The 15,201-nt window shown below is 56.5% G+C and overlaps 1 protein-coding gene across 1 annotated transcript; it reads left to right on the top strand.

The window, feature by feature from the left end:
- Positions 1-472: 472 nt before the first annotated feature.
- ASB10 (ankyrin repeat and SOCS box containing 10) lies at positions 473-9,996 on the top strand. The gene is made up of 6 exons (XM_090286930.1): positions 473-905; positions 1,060-1,327; positions 4,128-4,647; positions 8,964-9,077; positions 9,357-9,542; positions 9,702-9,996. Exons 1-5 carry the CDS (start codon positions 596-598, stop codon positions 9,540-9,542), a joined length of 1,398 nt encoding a protein of 465 aa, XP_090143056.1. The 5' UTR covers positions 473-595; the 3' UTR covers positions 9,702-9,996.
- Positions 9,997-15,201: the final 5,205 nt, after the last annotated feature.

The following is a 15,201-nucleotide window of genomic DNA, read 5'->3' as shown; positions in this document are numbered from 1 at the left end:
TCTTTGGCTCTCTATTCCACAAACCGGCCATGCCAGGGAGAAGGCGCTCCCCTCCCCACTCGGGGGGACACCCTCTGGGGTGCTTCCCCACAGCCCCTGCCGGCCGAGCCTGGGGTCCTCAGTCCTGCCCAGCCTGGGAGCCCCGACGGCCATCGCCGCTGCTGTGCCGGGACATGGCCCTGCAGAACGCCCTGTACACCGGAGACCTGGCGAGGTTGGCGGAGCTGTTCCCCCCCCACAGCACAGCCGACCTGCTGCTGGAGAGCCGGGCGGCTGAGCCTCGCTGGAGCAGCCAGCAGAGAGGTGAGGACCGGGGGCTGCGCCGACTGCACTGGGCACAGTGGGACCAAGTACTTGAGGAAAAGAAGAAGCCTCTGGCAGGTTCTACCTCACCCGGAGCTTGCCTAAGCCTTGGCCCGGGAGTGAAGTCATGCGGAGCCCAGAATAGCTCCTGCTGAGCTCTGACGCCGGGCCAGGCTCAGCGCAGGGACACAGAGGTCCTCTCCCTCCGTCTGTCTGCGTCCCCTTCTTCCTGCCTCCTTGCCTTTGCCCCCCTCCCCCCACATCCCTTCCCATATGCTCACACTCTGCCCTCATGAGCTGGAGCGCAGAAGAGTGCAGGGGGCAGGAGGAGCCCCGGGGTGACAGACATGCCCTCTGCGCCAGGCTGGTGGAGAGGCCCAGCAGTGAGTCTGCCGAGCCCCTGAAGTCTGGCCCGGGACCCATCGTCGCCCGCACGGCCTCAGGACCTGCCCTGGCTTTCTGGCAGGCGCTGCTGGCCGGGGACGTGGGCTCTGTCTCCCACATCCTCACTGATTCCAGCACTGGCCTGACACCAGATTCCATCTTTGATACGAGCAACCCAGAGCGATGGAGGGATTTCCGCTTCAACATTCGCGCTCTGAGTACGGGCCAGGGGCTCTGGGGGACCCGTGCGGGGGAGGGGAAGCTTGGAATGGAGCTCTGGGCTCCCTCTTTCCGGCCCCTGCCACCTCCCCCATTGCCTGGCAGCTCTTCGCTTCCCTCCGGGGTCTGAGGCCCACGTCTCCTCTCTCCTAGGGCTCTGGTCTTTGACATACGAAGAGGAACTGACTACCCCACTGCACGTGGCAGCCAGCAGGGGCCACACGGAGGTCCTGCGGCTGCTGCTGAGGCGGCGGGCGAGGCCCGACAATGCCCCCGGGGGCCGCACGGCCCTGCACGAGGCCTGCGCTGCAGGCCACACTGCCTGTGTCCACGTGCTGCTGGTGGCAGGAGCCGACCCCAACATCCCTGACCAGGATGGGAAACGCCCCCTGCACCTCTGCCGGGGGACTGGCACCCTCGAGTGAGTGACTCCTCCCCGCAGCCCCGACTCTACTCCTGGGGGAGACAAAGCGATGACCTCAGAGGAAATGGGGGAGCATGTCAGGGGCCGGCAGGCTGGTGGGCCTGGATGGAGGAGTCGGGGCTTGCTCGGGTGGGCAGTCAGCATGCAATGGCTCCCCAAACCATCCAACCATTGGACCCAGGAAGTTTGGCACGGCCTGGACTGGGGACAGTTCCTGCTTCTCCAGAGGTGGTGGAGGGCTGTTGGGGGGGGGGGGGGGCAGCTGCATGGCTTGCCCTGGAGAACTTGTCTGGATTCATTCTGGGGATCCATACTGGACTGTAAAGTTTTCACGTGTCCCCAGTTTCTCCTGTGCTCCAGGACTGTGGTGAGTACAGCGACTGAGGCACGGTCCAGCCCTCAGGGACCAACTGTTCAGTGACCAGGGAGACTGTCAGGACAGTGACTCCCACTCAGATCCTGCTCTGGTCCCTGTGGACACGGCAAGGTTCTCAACTTGGCATTTCCAGATTGGCAAGCACCCTGATTAAGGGCTCAGGGACCAAGCTCAACTGACCAAACTCACAAGAAACTAATGGATATACCCAAATATGAAAACATACTATTCATTGTAGGGAATATTCCAAATAATTGTGCCCTATGTGCAGGGAACTCTGGACAATGAGTCCCTACCGTATTTTGATCAGCATGGACTCCCACAAAGGAAGCCTTGGCAAATCGATGTCTAACAGTCCATGCAGTGGAAGACCTGTCTCTATAGCACACCTGCTGCATTTCACATCCTGCCCCCAAATGGTGCCAAGCTTTTGATCCTTGGGTCCTTCTTTCATGGACCTTCTTCCACCTGCTAACCTCGTCAGCCGTTAGAGGAGTCCATTGACTTAGCATACTGAAGCCACGTTCTACACCAGTGTGGTCCGGGAGAAACACAATGAGAGCCACGTGGTAACTTAAAGTTTTCTGGCAACCTTGCCACAAAATGAAAATGGAATTCGTTTTTTAAACAGTAGCAAAATATACATAGCATAAAATTTACCATCTTAACCATGTCTAAATATGCAAGTACATTCACATTGTTATATAAGCATCACCACCATCCACCCAACTCCTGAACTTGATATTTATTTATTTATTCTTTTATTGATTTTTAGAGAGAAAGAGGGATTGATTCGTTGTTCCACTTACTTATACATTAACTGGTTGCTTCTTGCATGTGCTCTGACCGGGGATCAAACCCGCAACGTTAGCGTATCAGGACGACATTCTAACCAACTGAGCTGCCCGGCCAGGACCAAGCCCTGAACTTTTTAAATTTTACAAAATGGAAATTCTATATGCATTGAACAATAACTTCCCATTCCTCCCTCCCCTCTGCCCCCGGCCACCACCACACTACTTTCTGCCTCTACGGCTTTGACTACTTTTTACTCCTCATATAAGTGGAATCATGTAATGTTTGTCCTTTTGTGACTGGCTCATATCATGTAGCAGAATGTCATCAGGGGTCATCCATGCTGTAGCCTTGGTCAGAATCTCCTTCCTTTTTAAAAGCTGAATAAGATTCCATTGTGTGTAGATGCCACAGGTCAACTATTCATCGACCTGTTGACAGACGCTTATTTTGCTTCCATGTTTTGGCTGTTGTGAATAATGCTGCTGTCAACTTGGGAGCATGGGGATCTGTGAAACAGGTGAAATTAACTTTGATAATAGATTTTATTTAATACAATAGATCCAAAGTATTATCATTTCAATATATAATCAATACAAAAAACCTAATGAGATAGTTTGCATTCTTGTTTTGTATTGTCCTCGGGCTGGTGTGCTCAGTTAGGACGAACCGTATTGCAAGTGCTCAGTAGCCACGTGAGGGTGGTAGCTACTGTAGTGGACAACGCAGTTCTGTCCAGCCCCCCATTTTTAGTTCTGGCCATGTTCCAGCCCAGCCTCCCTGACGCCATACCCAGTGATAATTCTTCCTTCCTTCCTTTCTTGCGTAAGCAAACGCATATCTAAAAATCTAAAGTCATTATGGAGAACTTCAGACACATAGAAATGTGGGCAGGATGATATAATGACCCATCACCATCTACACCACCCATCCTCCCCGACCCCACCCCCCACCCCCCACCAAATGCTGCTCTTAAGAGCTCTTCTGATAAAGCTGTCCAGGCACACAGCATCAGTTAGGTCTAGAACTCAGCAGTTATCCCCATTCTGCAGAGGAGGAAGCGGGAGCTGGTTTTAGTCAAGAGGCTAAAGCCCTTCGCCTTGAATTTTGGTGCCCCTAACCTTCCACGGGGGCCTTCGTGGCACAAGTCTGGCTGGCCGCTTTTGGTTTTGGTGTTCTTGGTGCCCACCGCCAGGCCCTCCCACTTCCTCCTCCAGTCCCTCCAAGGGCCAGCTCCTCCCCTTTCCTCGCTGTGAATGTGAGAGAGGCCCTTACGTCTGCAGGGCCTCTGTCCCTCCCACTGAACCCGACACAGGAAGGCTGTGGGCGTGACACAAGGGTGCGCAGGCAAGGCCCTCAAAAGGTGCCCGTTTTAAGGGCACAATGGCACCTCAGATTCTTCCTGCCGTTGAGGGTTTAGTGCATTATTCCTGCAGGAATGTGTAGCCTTGAAAAGAAGGCATTATTGACCTTGCAGAATGCTGCCGGATGACTAGTGACAAGAGGGTTTGCAGAACCGGGAGCCACCCAAGGCTCCCACACATTTGCTTTGCTCAGACTGGCGGGAACGCAGGGGCGAAGGTCTGCACCCCATTTGCCTCCCCACTGCCCTCTCGCCCTCACTAGGTGTGCAGAGCTGCTCCTGAGGTTTGGGGCGAAAGTGGATGGTCGATCCGAGGAGGAAGAGGAGACCCCTTTGCATGTGGCCGCCCGGCTTGGCCACGTGGAGCTGGCAGACCTACTGCTGAGGCGGGGGGCATGCCCAGATGCCCGCGACACTGAAGGCTGGACCCCACTGCTGGTTGCCTGTGATACCCGCTGCGTGTCGCCCAGCGACGCCGAAGCCACCACAGCCCGCTGCCTGCAGCTGTGCCGCTTGCTGCTCTCCGCCGGTGCCGATGCCGATGCCGCAGACCAGGACAGGCGGCGGCCCCTGCACGTGGCCTGTCGCCGCGGCCACGCAGCTGTTGTGGAACTGCTTCTGTCCCACAGCATCAGTGTCAACGCCATGGACTATGGGGGACACACAGCCCTGCACTGTGCTCTGCAGGGCCCACCCTCGGCCCTGGCCCAGAGCCCAGAGCATGTAGTGCGGGCTCTGCTCAACCATGGCGCCGTTCGAGTCTGGCCTGGGGCTCTCCCCAAGGTACGGGGCTGGGGGCCGAGGGAGGGCAACAGAGGCGAGGGGACATGCAGCCCAGAACACCTGGGCATTTGATAGGTCAATTCAGTCTCTCATTCCACAAGTTGGCAAAGCCCAACAGGGGGCAAAGGTGAGGCGACCGACCAGGGGAAGGGTGTGTGCACGCATATGCGCATGCACATGCGTGCACACGGATACATGTAAGCATACATACCACGTGTATGCATGCGTGCATATGTGGCGAAGGTGGACTGAGGGGAGTGGGGCCAGATTATAAAGGATTGGAGGAGTCTTGAAGGAGGAGCCAGGATTGATGTGGGCAGGAGTGGGCTGATAAAAGAAGCATCTAGGCAGCTCTGCCTGGAAATTTTACAGGAGAGGCTCCCCTGAGGCCGAGTATTGAGCCTGGGTCGCAAGGTTCTAGGCCTCCCGACCATCTGCAGACAACCTTGGCCCTGGTTCTGAGCGCTTAGCAGGACAAGCATCACCCAGTCCAGCTGTGGCTGTCCTGGCACCTGAGAAAAGGCCTTTCACTGTCAATCTCCAATCTGTGTCTTATTTTACGTTAATTTCCCCAGAGTGGGTTCAGCTGCAAGACCTGTGTTGCTGATGCCCTGGCACGGGGGCTTTGTGCCAAGCTGTGTCGTGTCTGGATGATGGCATGAAGGGCACTGGGTCTTGGGTAGGAACCTTGTTCTCCGAGGAATTGCGTGAGAACTAATATGGCTGCGGACAGGTCCCCCTGCCTGTCCTGCCCAGCCCAGCCGTGTCCTGGATGCTCCCTGCCGTCCCTGCCTCTCTCCGTCACTCACAGACCTAGGAGCATCTGTCTAGATTCCTAAGCAAGACCAAATAATTAAGCAGCCTGAGAGTTTGGCAGATTGGTCTCCCCTTTGGGAGAATACAAGAAAATCAACAATTAACACTAATTAATCTCCTATTAACACCAGATAATTAGGAGACAGGCAATTCCCTGTAATCTGACAGTGGCGCTGACAGCTAGTGATTTCCCATAGTTGGGGACAGAGTGGGAGTCGGAGGCAGAACCACAAGTGGATTTCCGGGCACCCCACAGCCCGCCCCTCTGGCCCTCCTCCTCCCTGCCTCCCAAACCAAGGGGGCCGGCACAGCGAAGTGCCATTTGGCCCTTCATCCCAGTGCCATGATCGGAAAGTGCAGGATCCGTTTCCCACGATCAATCGGGCAGCTGTTCCATGCTTGGCAGAGGCGCCTGTCCTCTGGTGAGGATCTCCTCCCTGCAAGGAGGCCTCCACGGCCCCTCCGCAACCCCTGCCAGCCCCAGCCAGTGCTCTAGGCCACCGTACTGGACTGGACACTCAAAAGGCCCGGCTCTGATGCCTGTTCGTGCGACTACAGGCAAGTCACTAGAATTTTTGAAATCCAGAGTTGCTGAGACCTAACGGTGATGAAGAGCTCCTGGAGCACAGAGGGTAACAGCAGGAGCCAGCACAGGCCTGACCGCACACCAGACACTGCTGGAAGGTGTGTGACCTGTGTCATGAGTTCCCTCAGTCCCCCCAACAACCTGTGAGGTCGGTGGGGACTAAGAACGCAGGCTCTGGCGCCGAGCCCACTACCTGCGTGACCCTTGGCAAGTTGCTTCATCTCTCTGGGCTCTAGTTTCCTCGTTCTTAAAATAGAGACATGACGGCGAGCCTGCTTCTGTGTGCAAACTGAACGAGTTGACATGTATGAGGCTCTTTGGACAGGGCCTAACCTGGAGTTGGTGCTCAGCCCCTGTTGGCTTGCGTTGTCCTGATGTTCAGTGGCACTTGCAAAGCTGGTAGGTGTTGTCCTGGTGTAGGGTATCATTAGACAAGGGAGAGAGATGGAGGTTGGAGTGCAGGAGGCTTCCTGGAGGGGGTGGGCCTTGGGGCAGGCTAGGCTTGGAGAGCTGGAGGCACAGGCGTTCGAGGCAGAGGGCAGAGACATGTCAGCGTGGGCCAGGACAGAGAGGCCGGCCCCAAGGGCAGATAGGAGGAGCAGGCAGAGAAGGAAAGTCAGATGGACCCAGCCCGCCCTTGCCCAGCTCTAAAAAGTGAAGCCAAGAGGTCTGCCCTGGGCTGATGGGCTGGGGCAGCTCCAGTGAGCACTGCCCAGAGGCAGAGCCAGAAGTAGAGGGCCTCGAGTGTGGGGGTGCTTTCTCCAGGGGCCCCATTTCCTGGAGAAGGCCTTTCACCTGCTCCCATTAGCCAGCTGTGCCCAGGACACACAGCACTCCCAGCTGGCTAGGCAGAAGGGTCTCTTCTCCTTGTGCAGGAAATTAAAGCCCCAAATCTCATATGCCAGTGAGTGGGTAAGGAGGGGGTTATGTACAGGGATGCTGTCTGGGAGATGGCACTTTGATGTCCTCTGATTTTACAAAGAATCTGGGGCCACTGCCTGCAGCTTGATATATAGCAAGAGATGGAGAAGGTGAGGCATGAATCTGCTAATGGGTATCACGTGCAGGCACGAATGGGAATGATGGTACCCACTGTGTGTCTTCCCACCTGGGCATGGCTGCCTTTCCGACCACGTGGATGGTCCCCAGCAAGGGCAGCTCCCCTGGAATGGCTTGCCCCTCACTGCATCGGGCTGCATCTTCACAGGGGCCTTTCTTAATCACCCGCCTAGGACTGTGCCCTCCCAACCATGCTCGGTCTCCGAGCATACTTAGTTTTCTTTGCAGCAGTGTGTCTGTAAGCTGTGTTTTCCTTTTGAAATACACACTTCCAGATGATGAGGACCTGTCTGTCCTCCTCACTGCTCGGTCCCCAGTGCTTGGCCCACAGCAGCTCTCTGTAAATATTTGCTGAATGAAGAAGTGAGAGGATGGACCTGGCCAGGTAGCTCAGTTGCTTAAAGCACCATCCTGATATGCCAAGATTGTGGGTTCGATCCCCAGGTCAGGGCACGTATAACAATCAACCAGTGAAGGCATGGATAAGTTGAACAGTAGAATGATATTTCTCTCCCCTTTTTTCTCAAATCAATAAATTAAAAGAAGTTTTTTTTAAAGAAGTGAGAGAATGAATCTGGATCCAACTGAGCCCCACCGCTACCCCTATGTCAGGCCTCTGCTGACCTGTCCTTTCTCCCATAGTTCCCTTTGGGCTCCTGAGTTCTCAGCTTCATGGCCCCAGTCCCAGCTCTGCAAATCCCTCCCAGACCACCAGGCCTGCTCTCCTGCCCCCCACCTTTGTAGCCATCTCTGCCCCTCACTTATCATTGGGCAGATTCATTCATCTTTTTTTATTTTTTTAAGATTTTATTTATTTTTAGAGAGAGGGGAGGGGAGGGAGAAATAAAGAGAGCGAAACATCAAAGTGAGAGAGAAATATTGATCGGTTGCCTCTTGCATGTCCCCCGACTGGCGACCTGGCCACAACCCAGGCGTGTGCCCCATCTGGGATCTAACCAGCGACCATTCGCTTTGTGGGATGACGCCAACCCACTGAGCCACACCAGCCAGGGCTCATTAGTCTTTTTATCCTCTCAGGATCTCCAACCTGAGGTCTGAGACCCCTTTCCCATCCAGAAACACCCAGCAGAGAGCCTTGTAGAGGCTGGTGATAGAACAGGATGATGTAGTAGTAAAAGGTCAAGAGCCACATCACTGGGTGTGAGTTGCTGGAACTATAACTTGAGCAAGTTACTTAATTTCTATGTGCCTCAGCTTCCCTTGTCTGTAAAATGGGGGGTAATAACAGTTCACACCTTGTAGGGCCAAGGATTAAGAGACTTAATTCATGGAAAGTGCTAAGGAAAGTATCTGACCTAGATTATGCACAACAGAAATGTTAGCTGATGGATTGGTTTCCTATCATGGCCATAACAAAGTACCACAAACTGAGTGGCTTAAAACAATAGAAATGTATTCCCTCACAGTCCTGGAGGCTGGGAATTTGAAATCCAGCTGTTGGCAGGGCTGGTTTCTTCCGGAGGCTCTGAGCGAGAATCTCGTCCATGCCTGTCCCCAAGCTTCCAGTGGCTGCCCACAATCTTTGGCATTTCTTCAGCTTGTGGGTTCATCACTCCGATCTCTGGCTCCATAGTCACATGGCGTTCTCCCTGCGTGATGTCTGTGTGTTTGTTTTCTCTTCTTATAAAGACAGCAGTCATACTGGATTAGGACACATTCTAATGACCTCATTTTAACTTGATTACATCTACAAAGTCCCTATTTCTAAATAGGTCACATTGATTGGTCCTGGGGATTAGGATGTCGAGATATCTTTTGGGGATATCTGGCATGGACTGGCTGGGCCCTGTGGTGGGGTCACCCTAGACACGCTGACCGACTGGGCCTCTTCCAGGTGCTGGAACGCTGGTGCGCGTCCCCGCGGACCATTGAGGTCCTGATGAACACCTACAGTGCCGTGCAGCTTCCCGAGGGGGCCGTGGGCCTGCTGCCTCCTGACACCCTGCAGGTTAGACTCCAGGACCCTGACCACACAACCACGCAGCCCGCCCAAGAGACTCCCCTGTCCTGAAGGGCAGTCCCATGGGTCCCCCTACCCTGCCCCAGGGAAATCATCCAGAGGTCTTCTCATGTCCCAGAAGAAGAAAGCTCAGAGTGAACACCCCAAATCCTCCCTACGCCCAAGAGGCTCCTGAAGACACCTGCTGGCCACCAGCTTCCCCCTGTGGAAGGAGCAGGTGCCACTTGTCCAAGGCTGCCTTCGCTGAGGTCCCTGTTCTGTCCCCAGAAGCACCGCCGTTTCTACTCCTCCCTGTTCGCGTTGGTGCGGCAGCCCAGGTCACTGCAGCACCTGAGCCGCTGTGCGCTCAGAGCTCACCTGGAGGCCCGCCTGCCCCACGCCCTGCCCCGCCTTCCCCTGCCGCCCCGCCTGCTCCGCTACCTGCAGCTGGACTTCGAGGACGTGCTCTACTAGGTGAGTCCTGGCTTCTGTGGGCAGTCCCAGCGGGTTTTTTGTGGGGTTGGGGTCAGGGGAGGGTAGGAGGCAAGAGAAGAGCTGGAGGCAGGGTTCTGGCCAGAACCAGCCAGCCTTCCAGGGCACCGGACGTCTCCAAATGCACGCCTCTCCGTCCAGATGAACGCCGCATTTTGAGAGAGCCTGGAAGCAGATGCCCCAGGCCCCCGGGGTGCCGGCCCGTTTCTCACAGTGCCTCAAACCCAGGACTGAACTGAACGAACTCAAGCCCAGGCGACCCTCTCAGCAGGAGGCCCATCTCCACGGGCAGAGGGGATGCTGCCCTTCCCACCAGGGAGAGGCAAATGGACCGTGTTTGTTGGAGAGAGAGATAAGACTCCTCTTTGGGGTCTCTTGAGGTCCCCTCTGGCTGACCCAAATCCTGTACGCACATTAAAGTCTCCAGACCTGTGTATTTGGTACTGTCTCCAAAAGGCCTGCCTCCGTGCTGGTCAACTCACAGGGGGCTCAGGGTGGGCAGACTGGACCTGCCCCCTGGTGCCAGCAGCGTCATCTTTCCCCCTTTGACATCCACCAGCTGGTGAGGGATCCCAGGCAGATAGATCCCTGCCCATGATGTGGCAGAAGGGCTGCCCAAAGGACAGCAGGCCAGCGGATGGCATGCGTAGGGCAGATCCTCCGCAGGTGAGACAGCGCAGACAGCGGGGCGGGCCCATGAGAGCAGCCTGGGATCGGGGAGGTGAGGCGCCAAGCTGAAAGGCCCATGAGAAGGTGAGTGCACAGGTGATGAGCAAGCATGGAGGGGTAGTCATGGTTCAGGAAAGAGTGGAAGACCCACGTTTAGGGGAACAAAACAAAACCCAAAGCTCTCCCTCGTGCCTGTCCTGTAGGTCAGGGAGCATCGGATGCTCACCTGGTTCTGCCTCTCTCTATCTGCTCCTTCTAAATTTAGCTTTGTGGCGGGGGCAGTTGAGCTGAAAGTTACACCCTTGGGTTCTAGTCCTGCTCTGCCATTAACTTACGGAACATAAGTCTTGTTTCCGCATCTGTAAAACAAGGCGGGAGGGAGTCCCCGAGGGTGTTTTCAGTACCAGGATTTTAAGTACCTGCACGTGGTCCCCAGCAGCCAGGAGCTCGCCTGCAACCTCAAGAGGGAGGTGGAGTTGACGGGGGGGCGGGGCGCAGAGCAGCCAATCAAATGCACTGTGATCCGTGACGACAAGGGTTGCTAGACAGATTTCTCAGGGCCTCCGAGTGCGCACGCGCCGAAGTTCACAACTTTCCCGCCAAGAGCGGGGAGCCTAGCGGCGAAGGGTGGGCCCAAAGGGCGCGAGGCGGCGAGGGCGGGGCTTGGAGGGCGGTAGCGGCGGGGGCGGGGCTTGGAGGGCACGAAGCTCGACGGGTAGCGGCGTGAGGCGCCGAGCGGGAGCGGGGCGGAGGTGAGTGAGCCTGGCTGCCCGCGGGACGTCGGCGGCCTCGGGCCGACCGGCCGGCTGGGGCTTCCCGTCGTGGGACCCGCCGGCCTGACGGGAGGGTCCGCGGCCCAGGGGCCCGTCGGCGCGCGTGTCGTCGGTACTGCGGACATTTCGGCCGAACAGTCCTGTGCTGAGGGGCTGCCTTGAGCGTCGGACGGTGTTCAGCAGCCCCCTGGCCTCTGCCCACGAGAAGGCACTAGCGGGAGGGAGCGACATCCTCAGAATGTCCAGATCGGTGACGTTATTGGTGAAAGTGAGAAACGGTCCGTTATTTTACGGAAGAGCCTAGACGGCCTCCCGGCCCGCCCGGTTCTGACGCGGGGAGGTGGGGGCGGGGCGGCGGCGGAGTCGGGGTTCCGTCCCCGAGCTCGGCGGCCGGTGTCCCAAAGCGGCTGCGGCTCCCGGTCGCCGGGCCGGGGCACCCGGAGCCCGGGGGCGGGGGCGGGCCAGGGGTGAGTGCAGGAGACGCCTGAGGCCCGCGGTGGCCGGGCGCCCTCCCGGGGCTGGACGTCCGGGCGCCGCTGCGAGCCAGGGCGCTTCCTCCGCGGCCCCCCGGCGCCGGTCCCGCGGGCCCGGAGCCGCTCCCCGGTAATTGCTTTCCGTAATGTGTTTGCTCCAAACCAATTTCACGCCTCCGTGAGGACTCCGCCCTGCACGGAGGCGCGGGCCACCCCGCCACCAACCTGCCCGCGTGCGACACGTGCGCACACACGGCCGGCATGCGTTCAACGCAGCGGCGACACGGGGTTCGCGTGCCCGGGACCCGGCCCGCGTGCCTGCCGGGCTTGGAGACTCGCGTCCGGTCCCCGCGCGGCTCCTCGGACGGGCCGCCGGGTCCTGGGCCCCGGCCCGCGGCGCGTCTCCCGGGCGAGCGCGAGGGGGCGCTGTAGCCTCCGCCTCCCGCGCGGGGACGCAGCTGCGCGCTGCCACCGCCAGAGGGCGCCCGCGGACAGGGCCCGGCGCGGCCCGCCGTCCGCGGGCTCGATCCCGCCGGTGAGCGCGGCGGCCGTCCGCATCTGCTGGCTTTGACCTGAGAACACGTGGTTCATCTTAGTACCTGGGCGCTGGGTTCTAATTTGTGGGGCAGCGGCCAGAGCACGACGGGGCGCGACAGGGGCACAAGCGGAGAGCGTAGGCTCAGAATAAAACTCCTCCGCAGGAGCATTTCCCCAGCGGGCGGACTAGCGAGAGTGGGCCCGGTCAGCATGCGGACGGGTACAGAGGCACCCCCGGGACTCCGTCTCAGACAGCGAGGGGCGGTGCTTGCCCGCAAGGAGGAGACCCGCGGCTTTCCCTGCGTCAAGGGAGGAGCTACCTTTGTTCCGATCTGACAGCCGCAGCTTCTGTCCTTGGTCCTGATGGGAGAGGAAGCAGTAGCTTCGGCGAGCCACTGATTTGGGGACCTCCATTCTTGGGCACTCTGCTCTTCTCGGTGCAGAAGAGGTCGCTTTGAAAGTTACCTCCTCATATTCACTTTATCCTGGCCCCAGATTTTGACTGACTAGAATGGAGAGTAATCTTTCACAGATGGAACAGCTGAGTTAAAGAAGGGCCAAGGCCACATGGCCCGGTGAGGGGTCAGAACAGAAACTGAACTCCAGGTCTTTTTACTCCAGCCGGTGCTTTTTCTTATTTACCATGTGGCCTCAGTTCCATGAAAGGGCAGGGAGGGAAGGGGCTGCTTCAGTTGCCACTGGGTATGTGAGGGCTTTTATCCTATACAGCTGCTGAATGCCAAGGCCTGTGCATTCGTGACCCCAGTGGGGCAATAGGACAGATCAAGGGTATAAACGGATTCTCACAAACATGCATCGTACCAGGGCAATACAAATCCTTCGGGTCTCACTTCCGTGTTGGTGGTCCATTGGGATTTGTTGGCAACAAGCTTTATGCCTGTATTCTCTGTGCCGGCTTGAGCAGAGAATTCCACTAGGTTGAGTATAGTTCAGGGAAATAAGACCTTGGCTTGAGCTAGGTGACATACGTCTTCCAAGATCAGAGGGTCTTTAACCTGTGTCCTTGACAATACATTATCCATTCTGCCCCACCAGAGAGTGACAGGCTTATTAAAATGGTCTTTTGCTGAGGGGACTGGTAGGAGGGAGATGTTTCAATGTATATCTGTATATCCTTTGAGCTTGTGGAAATTTGTGCTGATTTTATTACTTATGCAAAAGATGAATGCAATTACTTTTAAAAGTAGGTGTTCCTTCATGGTTTATTTGATTGGTGTTGTTACTGCTCATACAGATTTAAGTTTAGTGATTGTAGCCCAAAAATTTCCTCAATAATTTGTCAAGTCAAAAAATTGGTGTATCCAACACTGTAAAGCCATCAGATCAAGTCCTGACCTCTGTCTTACTTTTGAAGTCTGGTCTTCCATACCATGAACTGCTTGGTTAATTTAACAAAGGGTTCTGACAAATATCTTTAGAAGGGTGTACAAACAAGAATTATCCTCTTGCTTTAGTAGTGACTTGGGCTTCCTGGACCTAAGTTAAGCCACCTCTTTTTTTTCTCCATGGCAAATGTCTTCCTACCAGGCTTGTCTCTCAGAAGTTGCACTGAGTTTAATGTAGAGCCCCAGAGAGATCAGGACTGAATGGAAGCCACACTCTTCTCCCTTTACCTCTCTGATGAATTGTCAACCAAGCATAACCACAGAAAATCTCCCTTCTTGGGTCTCACCCTCTTCTGTCCTGCTCTGCTGACACTGTCTTTCAGGGTGCTGAGTTTTAATGCACTGGCCTAACATTAGTGGTGTTCCTGAATTGAACCAATGTCACCGAGATCCAGAGTTCCTTCCTGCCCCACTCCATCCTGGTTTGGAAACTCTGAGATTCATTGGTGTAGTTACTTGTCCTCACCTGAGCGAAATCATCCCCCTAAAATCGCCTGGCTTTGCTACTACTAATTTTAACTCGCTGGTCTCTCTCTCCCTGGCCCGCCTGAATCACTGTTGCCCAGTGACCGGATGACCCCCATTTTAGCGGGCCAGGCTTGCTGTTTGGACCGAAGCTCAGGTCACTCTTCTTCTGTTGATTCGCCTGTCTTAAGTCTTTCTTACCCACTGACCTGAGGCTCCTGTCAAGTGAAAGTGCCCATGACTTTTGCCTCTAGATTGACAACTCTACTGCTGGAAATCAGGAGGGGGAGAATAAATGGGACCATCATTTCAGTGTCTGAGAATGGGGGGGGTGAGCCGAGTCATCAGCAATTAGCGGATAATTAGTGCTGCTGACCCTCGGGGCTCATCAGTGCTCCTGGGGCCAGCCCCCAGCAATCAGCCAGGGCAGGTCGATAGTGTCAAGCCCAGGAATGAATAGGGCTCATCAGCAGCGCTGGAGCAGGGGAGCCAATCAGGAAAATTAATAGCAGAAGAGAGAGAGAGAGAGAGAGAGAGAGAGAGAGAGAGTGCACATGAGGGGTGTGGGGGGGGGGAGCCAGAGATAGACAGAAAGACAGACAGGAGGTAGAGATCTAGGTGAGAAATGAGGGGGACAATACAATAAAATAGGAGAGGACCCACTGGGACATAGGAATAGTCAAATAGTAGGGGTAGAAATTGGGCAGGGTAGGGAAGACTGGGAGGAAGGAAAGGAATGGAGAGGGAGAAAGATGGAGGGGAAAGGTGCGAAGAATGGTAAGTACTCGGTATAGTGTGGGCCCTCCAGGAAGTCACCTGAGAGGCCCCAGGGAGGAACTCAGGAGTCCCGGACCGAGGAGGGAATGAAGATGCAGGGAGGGAAGAGCCAAGGCCAGGGAGACCCGAGGAGAAAGTGTGGACGGGCCTGGGAATAACCCGCCGAGGAGGACCCACCGTACGCGTGGCCCTGAGCCTCGGCCCCGGGTGCAGAGTGCGCCCACTGCGCTCCTGGCCTCGCCGCCCAAGGGGGCACGGAGATCCTGTCCCACCCAGCCCTCTGGGCTTGCTTTTGCTTGAGTCGGACTGAGGGCGGTGACCCGGGGTGGGGTGGGGCTGGGGGGCTTGGTCTGGACCTGTCCCACCCGTGAGCCCACCTTGCGTGCCCAGTCCACGCCCGCGCTGAGTCGGGGGCCGGCTGGGTGGAAGGAGGGGCACTAGCCCGGCAGCTGCAGCCGCCTTCTCGCCGGGCCGCAAACTTTCACAAAGCGGCGTGTCCAGCCTCATCAATCTCCATTAATAATAGTTGGTTGGGCCGCGG

This window comes from Furipterus horrens, unplaced genomic scaffold (assembly GCF_987537825.1).
Source record: "Furipterus horrens unplaced genomic scaffold, mFurHor1.1.pri manual_scaffold_9, whole genome shotgun sequence".
Lineage (NCBI taxonomy): Eukaryota > Metazoa > Chordata > Mammalia > Chiroptera > Furipteridae > Furipterus > Furipterus horrens.
Note: the sequence above shows the minus strand (reverse complement) of the source record. Positions and strands in the feature narration are given on the sequence as shown.

Coding starts and splice junctions, on each gene's coding strand:
- ASB10 (XM_090286930.1), top strand. CDS start 596: ATGAGCTGGAGCGCAGAAGAGTGCAGGGGGCAGGAGGAGCCCCGGGGT. Junction 4,648..8,963: donor GGCCTGGGGCTCTCCCCAAG/GTACGGGGCTGG, acceptor GGCCTCTTCCAG/GTGCTGGAACGCTGGTGCGC. Junction 9,078..9,356: donor TGCCTCCTGACACCCTGCAG/GTTAGACTCCAG, acceptor TTCTGTCCCCAG/AAGCACCGCCGTTTCTACTC.